This window comes from Nymphalis io, chromosome 1 (genome assembly GCF_905147045.1).
Source record: "Nymphalis io chromosome 1, ilAglIoxx1.1, whole genome shotgun sequence".
NCBI lineage: Eukaryota > Metazoa > Arthropoda > Insecta > Lepidoptera > Nymphalidae > Nymphalis > Nymphalis io.
In genome coordinates, this window is record NC_065888.1 from 3,900,222 (window position 1) to 3,915,853 (window position 15,632).

At 31.3% G+C, this 15,632-nt stretch overlaps 1 protein-coding gene across 8 annotated transcripts in view; it reads left to right on the forward strand.

The window, feature by feature from the left end:
• LOC126781062 (low-density lipoprotein receptor) overlaps nucleotides 1-15,632 on the forward strand; it is a 207,476-nt gene that overhangs the window by 158,063 nt on the left and 33,781 nt on the right. The window contains exons 1-2 of one of the 8 annotated variants that reach the window (XM_050505883.1): nucleotides 6,946-7,053; nucleotides 11,637-11,821. The exons of 6 other annotated variants lie outside the window; for them this stretch is intronic. In XM_050505883.1, the coding sequence (XP_050361840.1) occupies nucleotides 11,704-11,821 (118 nt within the window). In that variant the 5' untranslated portion in view covers nucleotides 6,946-7,053; nucleotides 11,637-11,703. Of the gene's footprint in view, nucleotides 1-6,945; nucleotides 7,054-11,626; nucleotides 11,822-15,632 lie in introns of those variants that run through there. One more of the 8 variants, XM_050505893.1, reaches the window with a different exon arrangement.

Here is a 15,632-nt window from a genome sequence, read left to right on the forward strand (position 1 = left end):
GATACCACTTTTATCAGTACGATAAGTATCTTAGAAAGTACATTGGACGAAATGAATATAAATGAATATACATATATAAATAATATTAATATAATATATGTGTATGTATACAGACAGCTAAAATAATAACCATTCACATCAGCTTTGCCGTAAAAGGGTAAAAAGAAAACATGAATCTCACTGTAATTTTAAAACATTTTTGTGTTGTAAATATATTAACGAATCCTTCTACTGTACCTAAAAGTGTTATCTTATAAATATAGCTCAAAATATTGCTCAAGTAAAATGTAATAAAACAAAATGGTCCAGACAAGCTGGTCTCATAATATTTTTCTTAGAAGAGAAAGTCGAACCATTAATCTAGGAGCGCGTCGCCATTGCTATAATAGTTCTCAATCTCGACGACTGCACGAATCTGCTAATCGTCTCTTTGACACTTAAATAACTTTCTGTAAAAGACATCTTAAGTTTCATTTCGGTCATTGAACTCGGTTATTAGACGCGTTTACCGACAATGTTGTTACTAAGCTATCAACGGACCCTAACGCTATTACAGACGCAATCTACCAAGGGTATTCATTTCTTTATGGGTTTAAAGTTTATCTACCTCAATAAGCTATTATTGAATCTTATTTTATTTATATTGATAATAATCATCAACATTCTAAAAAAAATTAAAAAATATATCTATAGAATTTTGGTCTCGGTAGCCATTTTCAACCGAGAATAACTGTGTAGGGAATATTATACTCATGTGTGTGCGCAAACACGGCTCTCACTATTCATGATCTGATGGGGAGGCAAACTGACTCTTACGACAGAGAATTCGGGTGTAATAACAACGAAAACTTCTAAACTACGAATACTACTGAGAATTAACAGATACAAACAATTGTATTTTTTTATGTTTTTAGAGTAAATAAAGGGCTGATATTTTAAATATTGTAGTTAACCAAGTATCAATATAATACAAACATTATTTGTTTAAAAAAAACCTGATTTTATTATTTATTTCTTTATCCATTAATAAAGTCGAAGTAAGAATCAATATTCATCTAATTATTTCGTCTAACAATTTATCGTTTGTAAACATCTCGAATTTCAATTTGAAGGATAATACTTGCGTGCGACACTCGTAATCCTGAATCTCCGTAACGAATTAACGAGAGAGTCAGTCATGTGTCAGCTCGGCGGGTCTCATTGCTGGAGTGACGTTACATGTATGTGGTTGACACCGTCGCCTAATACTCTCGTTTGATAAGTATAAACACCGCTTCACAATTCACGTCACAGAGAAACGCAATTTACGTTACAATTGTAAAGGAATTCACGGATGCTTATTAAGATTTTCATCAAAACAAGTCTCATGGAGTGAGTTCTATGGTCTGTATCTGATAGATTTAATACTCATGTTTCATTATTATTAATTATGACAATGTCAAAAACAACAAAACACGACTGCCCTCCCAAAAAGTTATAGTTAGTGCAAATCGGGATTTTTTAAGGACTTAACTCCATTCTTTTCCCTTACGTCCAAATCTGTTCAGGCATTTAAAAGTAATGATTGAATAAAGAAACTCACATGAACCTAGAAAACATTAAATTTCTGGATAGTCATGTTAAAATGTTACCACATCCATCTCATTATTTAATATTACGTGTTACTGGACACCATATTACTCCAATACAGTTTGGTTACGCAGGTGCCAGAATTGCGCCTGACACATGTAGATCTACCACTCTGATAATGATATGAATTTTAAATATAAATTAATCACATGAAAACAAAGTTGTTATTGCCTGAACCCACGATCTTTGGTGACGTTATGGTCACGTGATGTATCTCCGAGCCATCCGTGATGACACCTACTACCTTAAACATAAGTTAAATATGAAGCTTCGTTAGTATAAAAGTTAGAGCTTCGATATTGATCCCTCGAGCATATCAGTTGTTGGGACAACCTTAACACTGATGTGGAATCGGAATATTAGTAATACCAAGAACATTGCTTGAATAATTACTAAAGAAAATATAATACTTATCAATTATAAGTACTGTTACTGTTACTAACTAACAAGTTTTTTTTAGGTTTTTATATTTTGTACGTCGTTCTTTCGATAAACGAATAACACCAAGTCAACGGATAGCAGGCTTTGAGCATGCACGAAAATTAATTCCTGTTTTTGCAAATGCAATTATGGTACCAGATGCAATTTTGCACCGGAGTCGATAACAGACCAGTTTATTATGGACGAGGTTAACATTCTTAAGTAATTTTGTATTTTACTAGACCTACAATTTATGCCTTTACTGGCTTGATAGTGTGATTGGTATGTTCTATTATTTTATTATTATTTTATATGAATATGAAAAATACACTTTTTTATTTTAATACAAATATTCTACTGTCATCAGCGCAGTTTCTAGTGTGATGGCCGCCTGCCTTCTTGGTGGCTTACCTGGTGGATTGGTTATATAACCATACGTGCTTGAAACGCTTACGTCGCGCTAAATGTGCGAACAAACATTCCCTTAGTCGGCTCTTACCAATCACGGTTTGATATAGGATGGGTCTATAAAACGCTTTTGAAGCTACGAGAATATTTCCTTATTATATAGAAGTATATACAAAATTTTCATTGGAGCAAGTGTACATGGCTCTCAGTGTTGTACTTTACGTACAGAGCTCCTGACTATTTTGGATAAAAAACGTACTATACTCGCATATGAAAAAAAAACTTTTTAGTGCTCATCATACTTTATATATATATTTTACTAGCTGCCCGTTCCGACCTCGTACGGATTAAATTCATACAAAGTGACCACTTTCATGTCGTTGAAGTTTCCAATTTTTTTTCTCATAAAATCCTCACGTTTTAAAATAAATATATGTTCCAAATATAACCGGACTCAGTAATTTTGGTTGTGCATTGAAAGCCAGTTATAATTACAGATTTTTAGTCCACAATTACACTATTCTACTACTAGTAGTCACAATCATTTTACAAAGAGTTCTAAAACTTCCTTTCCTTGAATAATAAATCATAATCGTTTCAGACTTCTTATAAATATATACGTTGGTTGAAAATTGCAAGAGGTTATTTTTATATGAGCAAAATATATATCATATTAAAATAATATATATAAATCAATTTAACACCCTAGATACATATATGGCATGAAGTTAGAATTAAATACGTTTTTATTGCAGTATTTTTTGTTTTTATTTCTTGAAAACATTTTGAGTAGAGCGTTATATATAACAGGCTTATGATAATCTCATTAAAGCTAAATCAGTATCATTTAACTATCTGAATGTTTTGGAAGAATATATTAATACCATTTAATAAATATAAGGAAGATACCGTAAATTTATTTTCTTTTCAAATATGAACTCGTTTCTTCGACTTTCGTTTCGTTACATGGCATCCGAACATTGACCTGTCTGAGTAAGTATATATACGTCTCAGTTGTATATATAAGAAATATAGTATTCAATTGAAATTGAAATTTTGCAATTGACAAGTTCCATTATTAAATGATTAGGAATTTAATTAATTTATCCCATTATCACAAATGTACTAAAGTAATTACCTAAATTGGTTCTCAAACTTCAACTGATGGTCAAATAGGATGAATTACATCTGAACGAACACTCGAAGCCGAGATGACCTAGTGGTTAGAACGCGTGAATCTCAACCGACGATCGTGGGTTCAAACCCGGGCAAGCACTACCGAATTTTCATGTGCTTAATTTGTGATTGTAATTCATCTCGTGCTTAACGGTGAAGGAAAACATCGTGAGGAAACCTACATGTGTCTAATTTCTTTGCAATTATGCCACATGTGAATTCTATCAACCCGCATTGTAGCAGCGTGGTGGAATAAGCTCCAAACCTTCTCCTCAAAAAAGAGGAGAGGAGGCCTTTAGCCCAGCAGTGGGACATTCACAGGCTGTTACGGTTACGGTTACGGAGTATATATCAACTATTTAGACGTTTAAATATTTTATTATAGCTTATAGTTCATTGTCGTTTAAAAGAAATGAAGAAAAAAAAATGTTTATACAATAAATTATTTTAAATTGACAACTAAGAATTTATATATAATGAATAATATATATTCTCTTAATTAATATTTATTGACATGGCGTTGGTAGTTCATGTTTATAGTTCCGTCGTAATATTAATTCATTTGTTTTAAGATAAAATTATCTTTCAAGACTAAACATTAATGATTGCGATTAAGCGTTTGCAAGGGTTATTATATCTATAGTTTTGCTGGTCACCGATACAGTTCGATGACTCTTCTGTAGAATCTAGAAAAACCTCTTGAAAAATAAATTCAAGTTTCACTTTTAATATATCAAATATTTTATTATATGATAATAAATAATTATACAATAGTGGTAAGGTATGGTTCTCACTGTTTATATATTTGTATGTATATATGGGAGCCGAGATGGGTCAATAATTGGAACACGTAAATCTTAACTAATGATTACAGGCAAGCACGACTGCATTTTTCGAGTCTTTAATTTGTGTTTTTAACACACATAAATATGTAAGTAATTATAGCGTCTTCATTGCAATTTTCAATCTACCCGTGATACAAATGAAGACAAATAAATGAAAGCTAACAAAATTATTAGAGAATACATTAAATTGTATATAGAAAATAGCACCATAAAATTACATTAACGAGGAATTTTGCTAATAATATGCTTCTTAAAAATACAAATCACAGGATTAAAAAGCATTTATAAATTAATCTTTTTAAGTTATCAAGAAAACTGAGTAGTCAGAAAATATCCGCTTAATTCTCGACGAACAATTATGACCTCAAATACCTTGTAATAAAGATAATTACGGGTCGAAACGTCGGTTCGTACTTACATATTTTATTCAAAAGAAATTAATTATTAACGCCCTTATAAAACGCAACAGCAAAGAAACAGGTTAAAACGAAACATATAAATCGTATTATAATTGCTATATAATTTAGCGGTACAAGAACCGGGATTCGTAATAGCAGAACTGATGCAATGTCGTCGCAAGCGCCATAAGAAAATGTGCAGCTTTCAAGTCGAGTTTATTTTGCGGAATAACATTTGTGTCGAAAGGTGTAGTAACGTATCTGATGCAATAAATCATTTCCATTATAACATTATTGGAAGCTAAAAAGGACGCACAATTCGAAAGTACATAAGCACGGGACCTTTTTTATATTTTCAAGAACTATTTTATTTTTCAGGATAGCAAAAAATATTTTCATAATTTGGCAAGGACATAAGCTCTATGTCTCTTACGTATGACTCTTTAAAATTAATCTATATATACTGCGTGTTTTGTTTGTATGCAATAAATTGGAAAATAACATTTGGTAGCTAAAGCAATTTTTCCTTATATGATACCCTGTTTATGTGGGTGGGTGAGTAGTGTATGTGGGTTCTGGTTTTAGAAGGATCTTTAGCTTCAAAGAAAAAAAAAAAGAAAGATCTGTTAGCTTATGCATGTATGTATGTAAATGCCACGCATATTCTAAGTCCTAATGATATGGTCTCTAAATAAATTTAATAAGATGCTTGCATAATGAACACTTATTATGTTTACATTAAACAAAGTTCAGCAATTTTTTTCAGCAGCATTTGAAAACTTATTAGTGCTTGCCCGAATTGTAACATGCTATCTTCGGCTAATATGAACGAGTTCTATCCACTCCGCCATCGCGGCTCTTGTATTGATATTCTAAGAAATGATTATAATTTTTAAAATAATACTTCATGCGACATAAAGTCTTCAATCGACAAATGCTTATAGTAAACTCGCAAAATAAAAAATACGAAATTATTCTAAATCTTTAACTTTTACACGATGAAATGTTACCTAATAAAACTACTTAAAGAACAATTTCAGAATTTGTGATAAGTGTATGCATATATTTTATTTATATTGTGAATATATTATGCAAGTAAGTTTGCTTCCGTCTTCGAGTCTCAAAGCTTCGAAGGTTCGCTATTAAATTTGGCACGGGAATAATTCGTTGCACGGAAACATGATGATCGGAAGATCGGACCGAAGATACCGACAAAACAGGCACCTAGTACGAATTTCACGCAAGCCTAGCTACGTTTATTTAAATATATTTCTTTATGTACATTCACCAAGTAGAAGTTACTACATTAGTTCCTGCAAACATTTTTATTTTATGTATTTATTGGGAAACACACAGCTCAATATAAAACATAAACATTCGAGAACAAAGTTTCCACTCTTACATTAAAACATGGAGTGAACTTGTTAACAATATTAACTTAAAAGAAAAAACAAACAACATCTGAACTAAATAAAATAAATAAAACAAAAATAAAGTTTTTAAGATTTCTGAAAAATTAACTAAAAAAGTCACGTATAAATATCAAACTATTTAAGATTAAATTACTAGTTTACTTTATTAATAATACTTTTAATATAAACAATCACATTTTTAGGCATCATTCAATATGTTTTATACATTCCGTATCATACTGTATATAAACTGTTTTTGTATACGATATAAAATAGCGTCCTATAAAATGATGCAATATAATCGTAATGAGCGGGGTTTTAGTAAAATAAATTTATAATACTTTTGGAAAAACTAGGTTTCGAATTTTTATCATTCTCAAAAGCCGTTAATGTTACCGAGCAACGCGATCTAATTCCGTAATATCTAATAAGTAAAGGACAAAGAATCGATTTTCATACAAAGCGTAGCTAACTTAGCGTCGACCCCTTTTCAATAAAAATCACATTTTCTTTCACAAGTCAGTTGTTGGTGCCTGGGTGACATTCATAGAGGAGTTTAGTGACTTCCGAAGTAGCAGGTTATCAGACGTGGCGGGGAGGGGGTTGGGTGGAGGGAAACTGGGTACTGGTGGTAGGTCACCCCCGCATTCGCGTCCAGGCTCTCGGCGCGTCCGACCGCGCCTTGCTCGCGTTCCCGATTTATTTACGCGTTCGTTTGTATTTACTAACTTACGCTGAAACTGTTCTCAATATTGCACGTTCAAGGTTTGTTGTGGCTAATAGAAGTGAAATTGTGGTTGCTTGTAATAAATTTTACTCATTGATATATTTATATTAAATAATATTTTATTAAAAGTGGTTTATAACATATTCTACGATAGATTCATTTAAATTAATTTGTGATTTTCTCACAAAAAATAATTCAAAAAATTTATATAATTATAGTAAGTTGTTCTGAGCAATAAACTATGAACTCGCTTTTTAGTTCGCGGATGTAATTTACTCTATCTCTAGCTAATCGATAATTTTTTGATAAGATATTAAATACATTTTAGTTTATTTTTAACAAATTAACCAAAATAGGATCATATTGTACACATAGACGGACTATGTCAGTGTTTTGAACTTAACGCGTTAATCGATCGTCTCCATTTATAAAACGTCATCTTATGATCATTTCTCAACATCAAGCCAGCTTCCAATCGGACACCATCTGTAATTTTTCACGCGTCAGACAGTTTATCTTTCTTTCGTCCACTAATCCTGGCCGAGTCTTGAGACGATTCCTGTGTAATTAATTAATTTCACGATTATTAAAGTATTAATTAAAGTGTAATAGTAAGCATATTATTTAAACTAATGTTCGCCCAGTGCTCGAAATTCGACTAGATATTATATAAAATTTAAGGAAAACATACATATTAATTTGCTTGTTTTGAACATTTTTTTCTTCTTTTAGTTCTTTTTTGTTAACATTTCAGCTCCAAGCTTCCAAACAAATAATCGGTTAACAAATAGAGAAGACAAATGACAAATTGAACTGTTCTGTCTTTATCCATTTATATATAAATAGATAAACAATTGTCCTAAAATTTAATATATCATTGTTAGTGAGCTATATAAGTGAAATTGTATGATAAACTTAAGAGTTGTATAAATGTCGTATGTACCATAATTGTAAAATGTAATATCCGTCTGGTATGGTACGTTCTACTCCACTTGGTAGGCATGCGGCCTTACACACAGCAAAAACCGTAAAATCGCGCTTTCGATCCGGACCCTCCAGTTTCCACCTCTGATGATAGCCCAGTACGCTTGCGTACAAAATTACGTATTAATAAGATGATTAATACATGTATTTGTGTATAGTACATAATATAAAACCAACACCAATTTTGAATCCCGATTCAATTATTTCATATTATTTTATATACGTGTTTTTACTATTTTCAATAGTTACAAAAAACCTAAAAAAAGTTTTTTGTTTTAATACCAATACCTATATATTCTCATTTTATATCGTTTATTTAAAACGTAAATTTAATTTTATTTTTTTTAATTAAAACTTTTTGCATATTGCTAATTTTGCTAAAGCAAAATTACTTGTTCTTATTAGTAGTTTCTTAGTTTTCAAAGTCGACTATACTATTCTATGTAATAGGTAAGGGCAATTTATTATTAAGAAGAAATACTCCAAAGAAATATGGTTAATAGGCATTAACGAGATTTTCAACTTTCTTAATACGTCCAAGCCACTTTGTCGCAAGACTTGAAAATGTATGTAAAGAATCTATGCTAGATTACTACGTGTCCAGAGAGATATCTTACTTACTAAAAGTAAAAAAAATATAAATCTATATATAGTATAATGTAATAAATCTTTAACTATGTATAAGTCCAAAATCCTTAACAATCATAGTTAGATTTCAGCTCAAAACAAAAACATCTTAATTCAAAAATAGTAAATTTTATAATATTACGTCGAATTTACGACCTTAACCAACCTTGTCAGATTTATAACTCATCACAGGAACAACTCCGAAATTAAAATGAGGTTAAAACCACGAATGTCATAAATTCGAAATATCAAATAGAGATTCGTAGTTACTATTCATAAATCGAGGAAAGCTTTGATAAAGTACGTCTCTCTAAAGCTCCATCTAGAACCGCAATTATCACGGGAATATACTGTGTCATTGTTCAGAAGCAGGCAGATAGCACTTTACAAAACATTGGTTGCTTTCTCTCTATTTAGAATTATCCGGCTTGCAATGTTACTACCGTTTTTGTTTCTTGAAAAAGTATATTGTCATTAGGTATGTTGTTTAAGTTTCTTGCAAGATTGCGAATTTACGGTTAAAATATACATAAGACATTGAACATTGTTCCTTCTTATAAAGTTAGTTTTAATTATTAGAAAGGTTAAGATGCTTGTAATATATTTGCGACTAAGAACAAATAAATTTATTTCCAAATGTATTTCCACTAATACTTAAACCAAAACACTACACTTGAATTTACAAAACAACGGATAAATAAATATGTATAAATTCGAATGATACACTTTGTTTCTAATTTACAAATATTAACATTTATTACATAATGAATTAAAACTATAATTTATTGTATATTTAGACGTTACTTCAAATAAATAAGCAATATAAATGGCTTAAATCGAAAATATATTGAGGGACGAATAATTTAAATTTTTTTTTTAGATTCATTAAAAACGACACACTGACCTTTGTCTTGTGTCAAAGCGTACTAATACGTAGATACCGATATAATGTTAATATACATTTCTGTGGCATACACTTTAAATTAAGAACTGGTTACTTTCAGTCGACATCAAAAATGAGGGTTTTTTTTCGACGATTGAGAACCGATTCTGATGATACAGTTTTTAATGGATAGATAAGGCTTAATCAGATATAGTTTTGCCTTAAAATGTTAACCGCGATTATTTTTAATACGTTGTAAGCATTAATATATATCATATCAAATAATAAACACATATACAGCTACAATAATAATCTCTAAAACCAAATATTATATTGTATTTTTAAACAGCTTAAGTTCTATTCGAGTTTAAAATTATACACGAATCTACTCGTCTGGTTGAATTATCTCAAGATGCGGTATCCAGTTCCGAGTTGGTTTCCATTCAATCGGAAATTATAGCAAATTGGGCGTGGTTGAGAAAAGGAGAAGTGATGGGTGTGAACTTGACAGGGGTTATTAATTATATTGCCTATTCAAGCTTTAGGGAAATTAAATCATTTATTGGTCTTACTCGTAAAAGTGAGTCGTAACACTTCAAATATAGCATCGGCTATAACAATTAAATTTGTAAACATTTCATCAATTTTTATAACTGTCTGCGGTTTTCTCGAAATTGTACAAAATAACAAGCACGAAACAAAACAAATTCCATAATGTTATTGATTAGAAGTAACAAAAACAATTATTCATTCTCACGATGACGCAAACCATTATGGTATTTTAACAGTCGATTTAATATTTACTTAAACTAAAATAGCAAACAGACAGCCGTAAATAGCTGTTAGAATAAAATCGCAGGCGTCCAACATTTTAAAATAACATTTCTTAGATGTTACCCTAAATCTTCATATTAGATGAAGATTAAAATATCAAATGATGCTAAATGAAAAACAACTTCAATTGCCTTATAAATACATTCTTACATTAACCATAGCAATCTTACGACAAGGCTGTCTGGTCGATACAATCAGTCTCGGTCGAAAACTTTGCTCATTTGATGCCCAAGGAAAGACCTACTTCGCGAAACAAGTTTTTCAGCTTAACTCTCCAAAAGTTTCCATTCAATATCGTTTAACTCAAAATTAGAATACAGTCGGTGCGAGGAGAAAATAATTTGAATTCGTTTAATGTTGCGTTTCTATCCTTTGTTCATAATTTTTTAACTTTACAGTACAGTACAGTAACAGCCTGTAAATGTCCCACTGCTGGGTTAAGGCCTCCTCTACTTTTTTTTTAAGGAGAAGGTTTTGGAGCTTATACCACCATGCTGCTCTAACGCTGGTTGGTGGACTAAATATGTGGCAGATTTCAGTGAAATTAGGCCCATGCAAGTTTCCTCACGATGTTTTCCTTCACCTTCAAACACGAACACATCAAACACGAGATGAATTATAACACAAATTAATCACATGAAAATTCAGTGGTGCTTGTCCAAGTTTGAACCCACGAACGTCGTTTAATATTCACGCGTTTTTACCACTGGGTCATCTCGGTCTTCATTTTACGTCGGTCGTCTTCACTTTACATATCATACTTATTTTTTATAAAACTTCTTGTAAGTTACTTTTGACCTTTGGAATGGAGATGTATTTTACGATTTCCTAGAAACAAGATTAACTTTACGAATGTTATTCTCAGTGTGTAAGCAATCGATTTTCCATATGTGATATGATTTCAATTTTTACATACTATCTTAGTAATCTTAGTAATATTTATATAAATATAGTAATGTTAGTGTAGGCGTTGGCTTTATCTTGATGATTTCATGGTATGATGATATGGCATTTACTTAAATCAATTGAAAATTTAGTACGAATCGTATACAAAGTAATTACAGTATCAAAAATATATCTATGCTTTTTAATACAGTTAACACATCGCGCCGACCCAAATAAATTATATAATTGCGAGCGAATAATGACAATGGTGCTGATGTCAAGCATACAAAACAAATTATTATGACGTAGTTTAAAATATATACATTTACATTCTAAGCTACTTAAAGGAAAGCACAGAAACCACGTACTTCTTTTAGCCACAATTCAAATCTTTATCTGATTAATTAGCTAATGGTGCTTCTCTATGGTGAATGTTTAATCTTACTTAAATAGTGATCAGAGTAAGTGGAAAACAATGACCATGTGGTCGGTGATTTGGCTCACGTTTTGTGTCCTTCTAATTAACGTCGACGCTTCGATTTATGACGACGATTATGATATGTTCACACGGACCTACGATTACGCTGCAGCGGGTGAGTAAACGAACAAAAATATATATTAAAAATATAATAAAACAAAAGCAAATGGTTTATTGCTAGACAAAGGTCGTATCTTCTGTTATGTACAAAGTTGATTACATCACGTTTTATACTATGGATTAATGTACTACATATGTGCCAGAAATTGTCGAGTTTTTATTTCACCGCTGAAGATGATTCTTATTTGTATAAATACATATTTATTAAACACTTGAAAAATTCACCAGTGTTTGTTAAGGCTTAGAAAACATTTGTTAGTTCCATGATTTTGTATTAATTGAATAATTTTCATTTACAAAGCACCTATAAACAATTTTATTTTCTCTATTAAGATTTGAACACATCAATCACATATACAACACTTTTGATCGGACAATCTATGCTGATTGAAACCACAGCTGTCCGTAACGTGTGATTGGAACTCCAAAGCTCAACCTAAATCCTGATAGGCCTTCAAACAATTTTCTTAAATAAATGTTGAAACGAATTCGAAACCAACTATCGGTTTTGTTTGGATGGCACTTTACTCGATAACCGTACTGATGAATTGAGTTATTATAGTTTTTATATTCTAGTAAATATTAACTTAAGAAAAGGTAGTTTTGTATTAAATTAAAAAAAGGAAAAACAAAGATTATTTTTTTCTAATGTCTATTTAAACCAAAATAGCAGATTTTAATTTACGCTTACCGAAGCAGGCATGTCACAGCTCAACTGCAGTATATCGAGTTACGTAATTTTTACAACTATGATATAATTAATAAATTATTTCAAAGACCCTGTTTATAAACTTAATGCAATATTAAAATATATATTGTAATAAATAATAATATAAATGAATATTCTTAAAAATATTAAAGTAATTAAGATAAGATCAAACTTTTTGAAACAGTTGCACTGTAGGTACCTAAATATAACTTTGTGCTGTTCTTGACAAAACTTACATGTCTAAGTTATACTTAAAGAAAAGCGAAGGAGAAACACGTCGCTTGTTAAAGTTTTAGACCAAAGAAACGCTTCTCTTGTTCTACTCATACAAGTTGTAATGAACCCTTTATGTAGGTTTGCCTAGAAAAGTATTTTCTTTGGTTAAATGTAAAAAAATGTAAGCGGAAATGTTAATACACATACAATACACACACTCGAATACAGAATATATAGGACACGATGTAATCATTAATAACGAAACGAATGGCTCTTGAATAATATAAAATAGTGAAATATGTAGACTACAATTTATATTTACAGGTTAATGACGTCGAATCATAAGTTGATGCGTATGTGTGACGTCACGTGTGTTCCATGCCATCCGCCTAAGTTATGATAGCTACGATTGTTGTTGAAACAAGTTAATATGCTGATATTGCATACTAGCTTTCGTTATGAATAATTATCTATAGTTTAAGAAAACAACTTTAACAAGTTCAAACTTCAGCTCTATCCATAATTTAAGAAATTTCTTTGAAAAGTAAACTACAGCCAAGTCTGCAAATATAATGAAGATAAATATTTGGTTTTATTAAACATAATTTTTAATGATTTTTTAGGGTTCAATACTGTATTTAGGATTAATTGGAACGTTATTTATTTCTTGTTCAAGGTGAAATTTTGACGTATGACGTACTTCTCTTCCCATGTATATCGTGTATGCGACGTGTTTTAAAGTCGATAAGAGCTACAAACTGTTATCCTTTTTCTATACTAGAAAAGCTATCACACATCATTTGTTCAAGTTAAGCATGGGACAACACATCGTACACAAACCGCGAGCACACGTAAATTCGATGAAAAATTCAAAATCATATAAGGGTACATGATCTTGTTGTCTCTGTCTGTCCGGCTGCCGTCCGTGTGGCTTTTTTTGTCAACTACAGAACGAAACTGTTGATGTTTGGTATTCATATAGAGTTCGATGACCCCATAACGGTAAATAGTTTAACTTTTGAATAATGAAAATAGCGCGAATGCGGATTTCGGTGCGCAATTTAAAAATATGAAGCAAATTACATGTAAGAAGGATTCAATATGCAAAAGGAAATATATTTCAATTTTAAACTGCATTGTTTAAAAATGTACGAAAATAATTCAAGAAAACTCCCTCACTTATTTCAGAACGTTATACAAATGAAAGCATATGCAAAATTTGTAAGAAAAAAAGAAATACAATAATACTTTGAACAAGAAAAAATCAGTATATAATTTGTTATGTGGGTATCTACTTATGTTATAAACTTTTGTGTATATTTTTTTTCTCTAGTTGGTTATGCAAAGTTTCTGACAAATTTATATATTATTAAGTTCTCTGAGAATTTTAGAACTTTTTACTTACACATTTATTTAAAGTGTGATATTTTGTAGTTTTGATACTGGTATAGTTATAGAAAATATAAGCAATGATAGCTTCACTTTAATGTTATTTTTTATTTACACATATTGCACGTGTTCTTTCTTTTGTAACTTTTCTTTATATTTTTTCTTTATGCTTCTATCGCAATATACCTAATTGAGGACCACGCGGCCGGACTTTAGAACTAGAACGGACTTTAGATTAGTATGTTACAAAGATTAAATTTATAGTAACAAGCATTTATCTACATTTATTTATCCGGACTATTATGTAGTTAGAAAGCATGTGCTACGTTAAAGTATGCTTCAAAGCTGCCCTTCACTCCGGTAACGAATGCACTCATCGCCATTGCCTTGCAAGGATGTCCCAGTAATACAATTTCTCGCAACTTCGAAGCTACAGCCATCTTGGGGACAATTTGGCCTAATACTTGCATCCCGTTTCAACATTGTTCAGAATATTCCAGAGAATACAAACGGGTTTCGGTTAATTGGTATGAGATTAGATTGCCATTCATATTGTCTATGCTTCGACATAAGGTATTGATTTAATAAACTAACGTTAATATTGAAAATACATATTTTATTTTAGTCTGGCGTTGTAAAGCTCTTTTGAAAATTAAAATAAACATGCCTGGGTTTATTACTTGCCCTGGATCGATTGTTAAATACAATGCATACTTAAAAAAACGTAGGTCATAGGTGTGGTTGGATAATTTTGATTTCTACCATAGATACACCTAATTTTTGGTACTAACTTGTCTAAACATAACCGAAAATATATTATCGAAATACATAACGACATACGCACAAAGAATTAGGTCATGCCATTTTTTGTTCGGCTTCACTTTAATTAGATTTTATTTTAAACTAAAATAATGATTATAATGGTTAAAATTATTCCAACGTACAAGCATTTAAAAAGTTTTTGTGTGCATGTAAAAGTACATATAAAAAATAACAACCAAAATACAGTAACAGCCTGTTAATGTCCCACTGCTGGGCTAAGGCCTCCTCTCCCTTTTTAAGGAGAAGGTTTAGAGGTTATTCCACCACGCTGCTCCAATGCGGGTTGGTAGAATACACATGGGACATAAACATTCAATGAAATTAGACACATGCAGGTTTGCTCACGATGTTTTCCTTCACCGTCAAGTACGAGATGAATTATAATCACAAATTAAGCACATGAAAATTCAGGGGTGCTTGCCCGTTCGAACCCACGATCATCGCTTAAGATTCACGCGTTCTAACCACTATCTCGGCTCTCGACCAATACATATATTCAATAATAATAACTGAAATGTCTCGATAAAACATCATCACCATCATCACTTCCTCGTCCAGTGCTGGACATATGCCTCTACCGGCAAACCAATGAACTCGATTGCGTATATCGTCACTCCACCTCTCTAGAGAGCGTCCTACGCTACGCTTGCTAAGGCGTGGTCTCCACTCC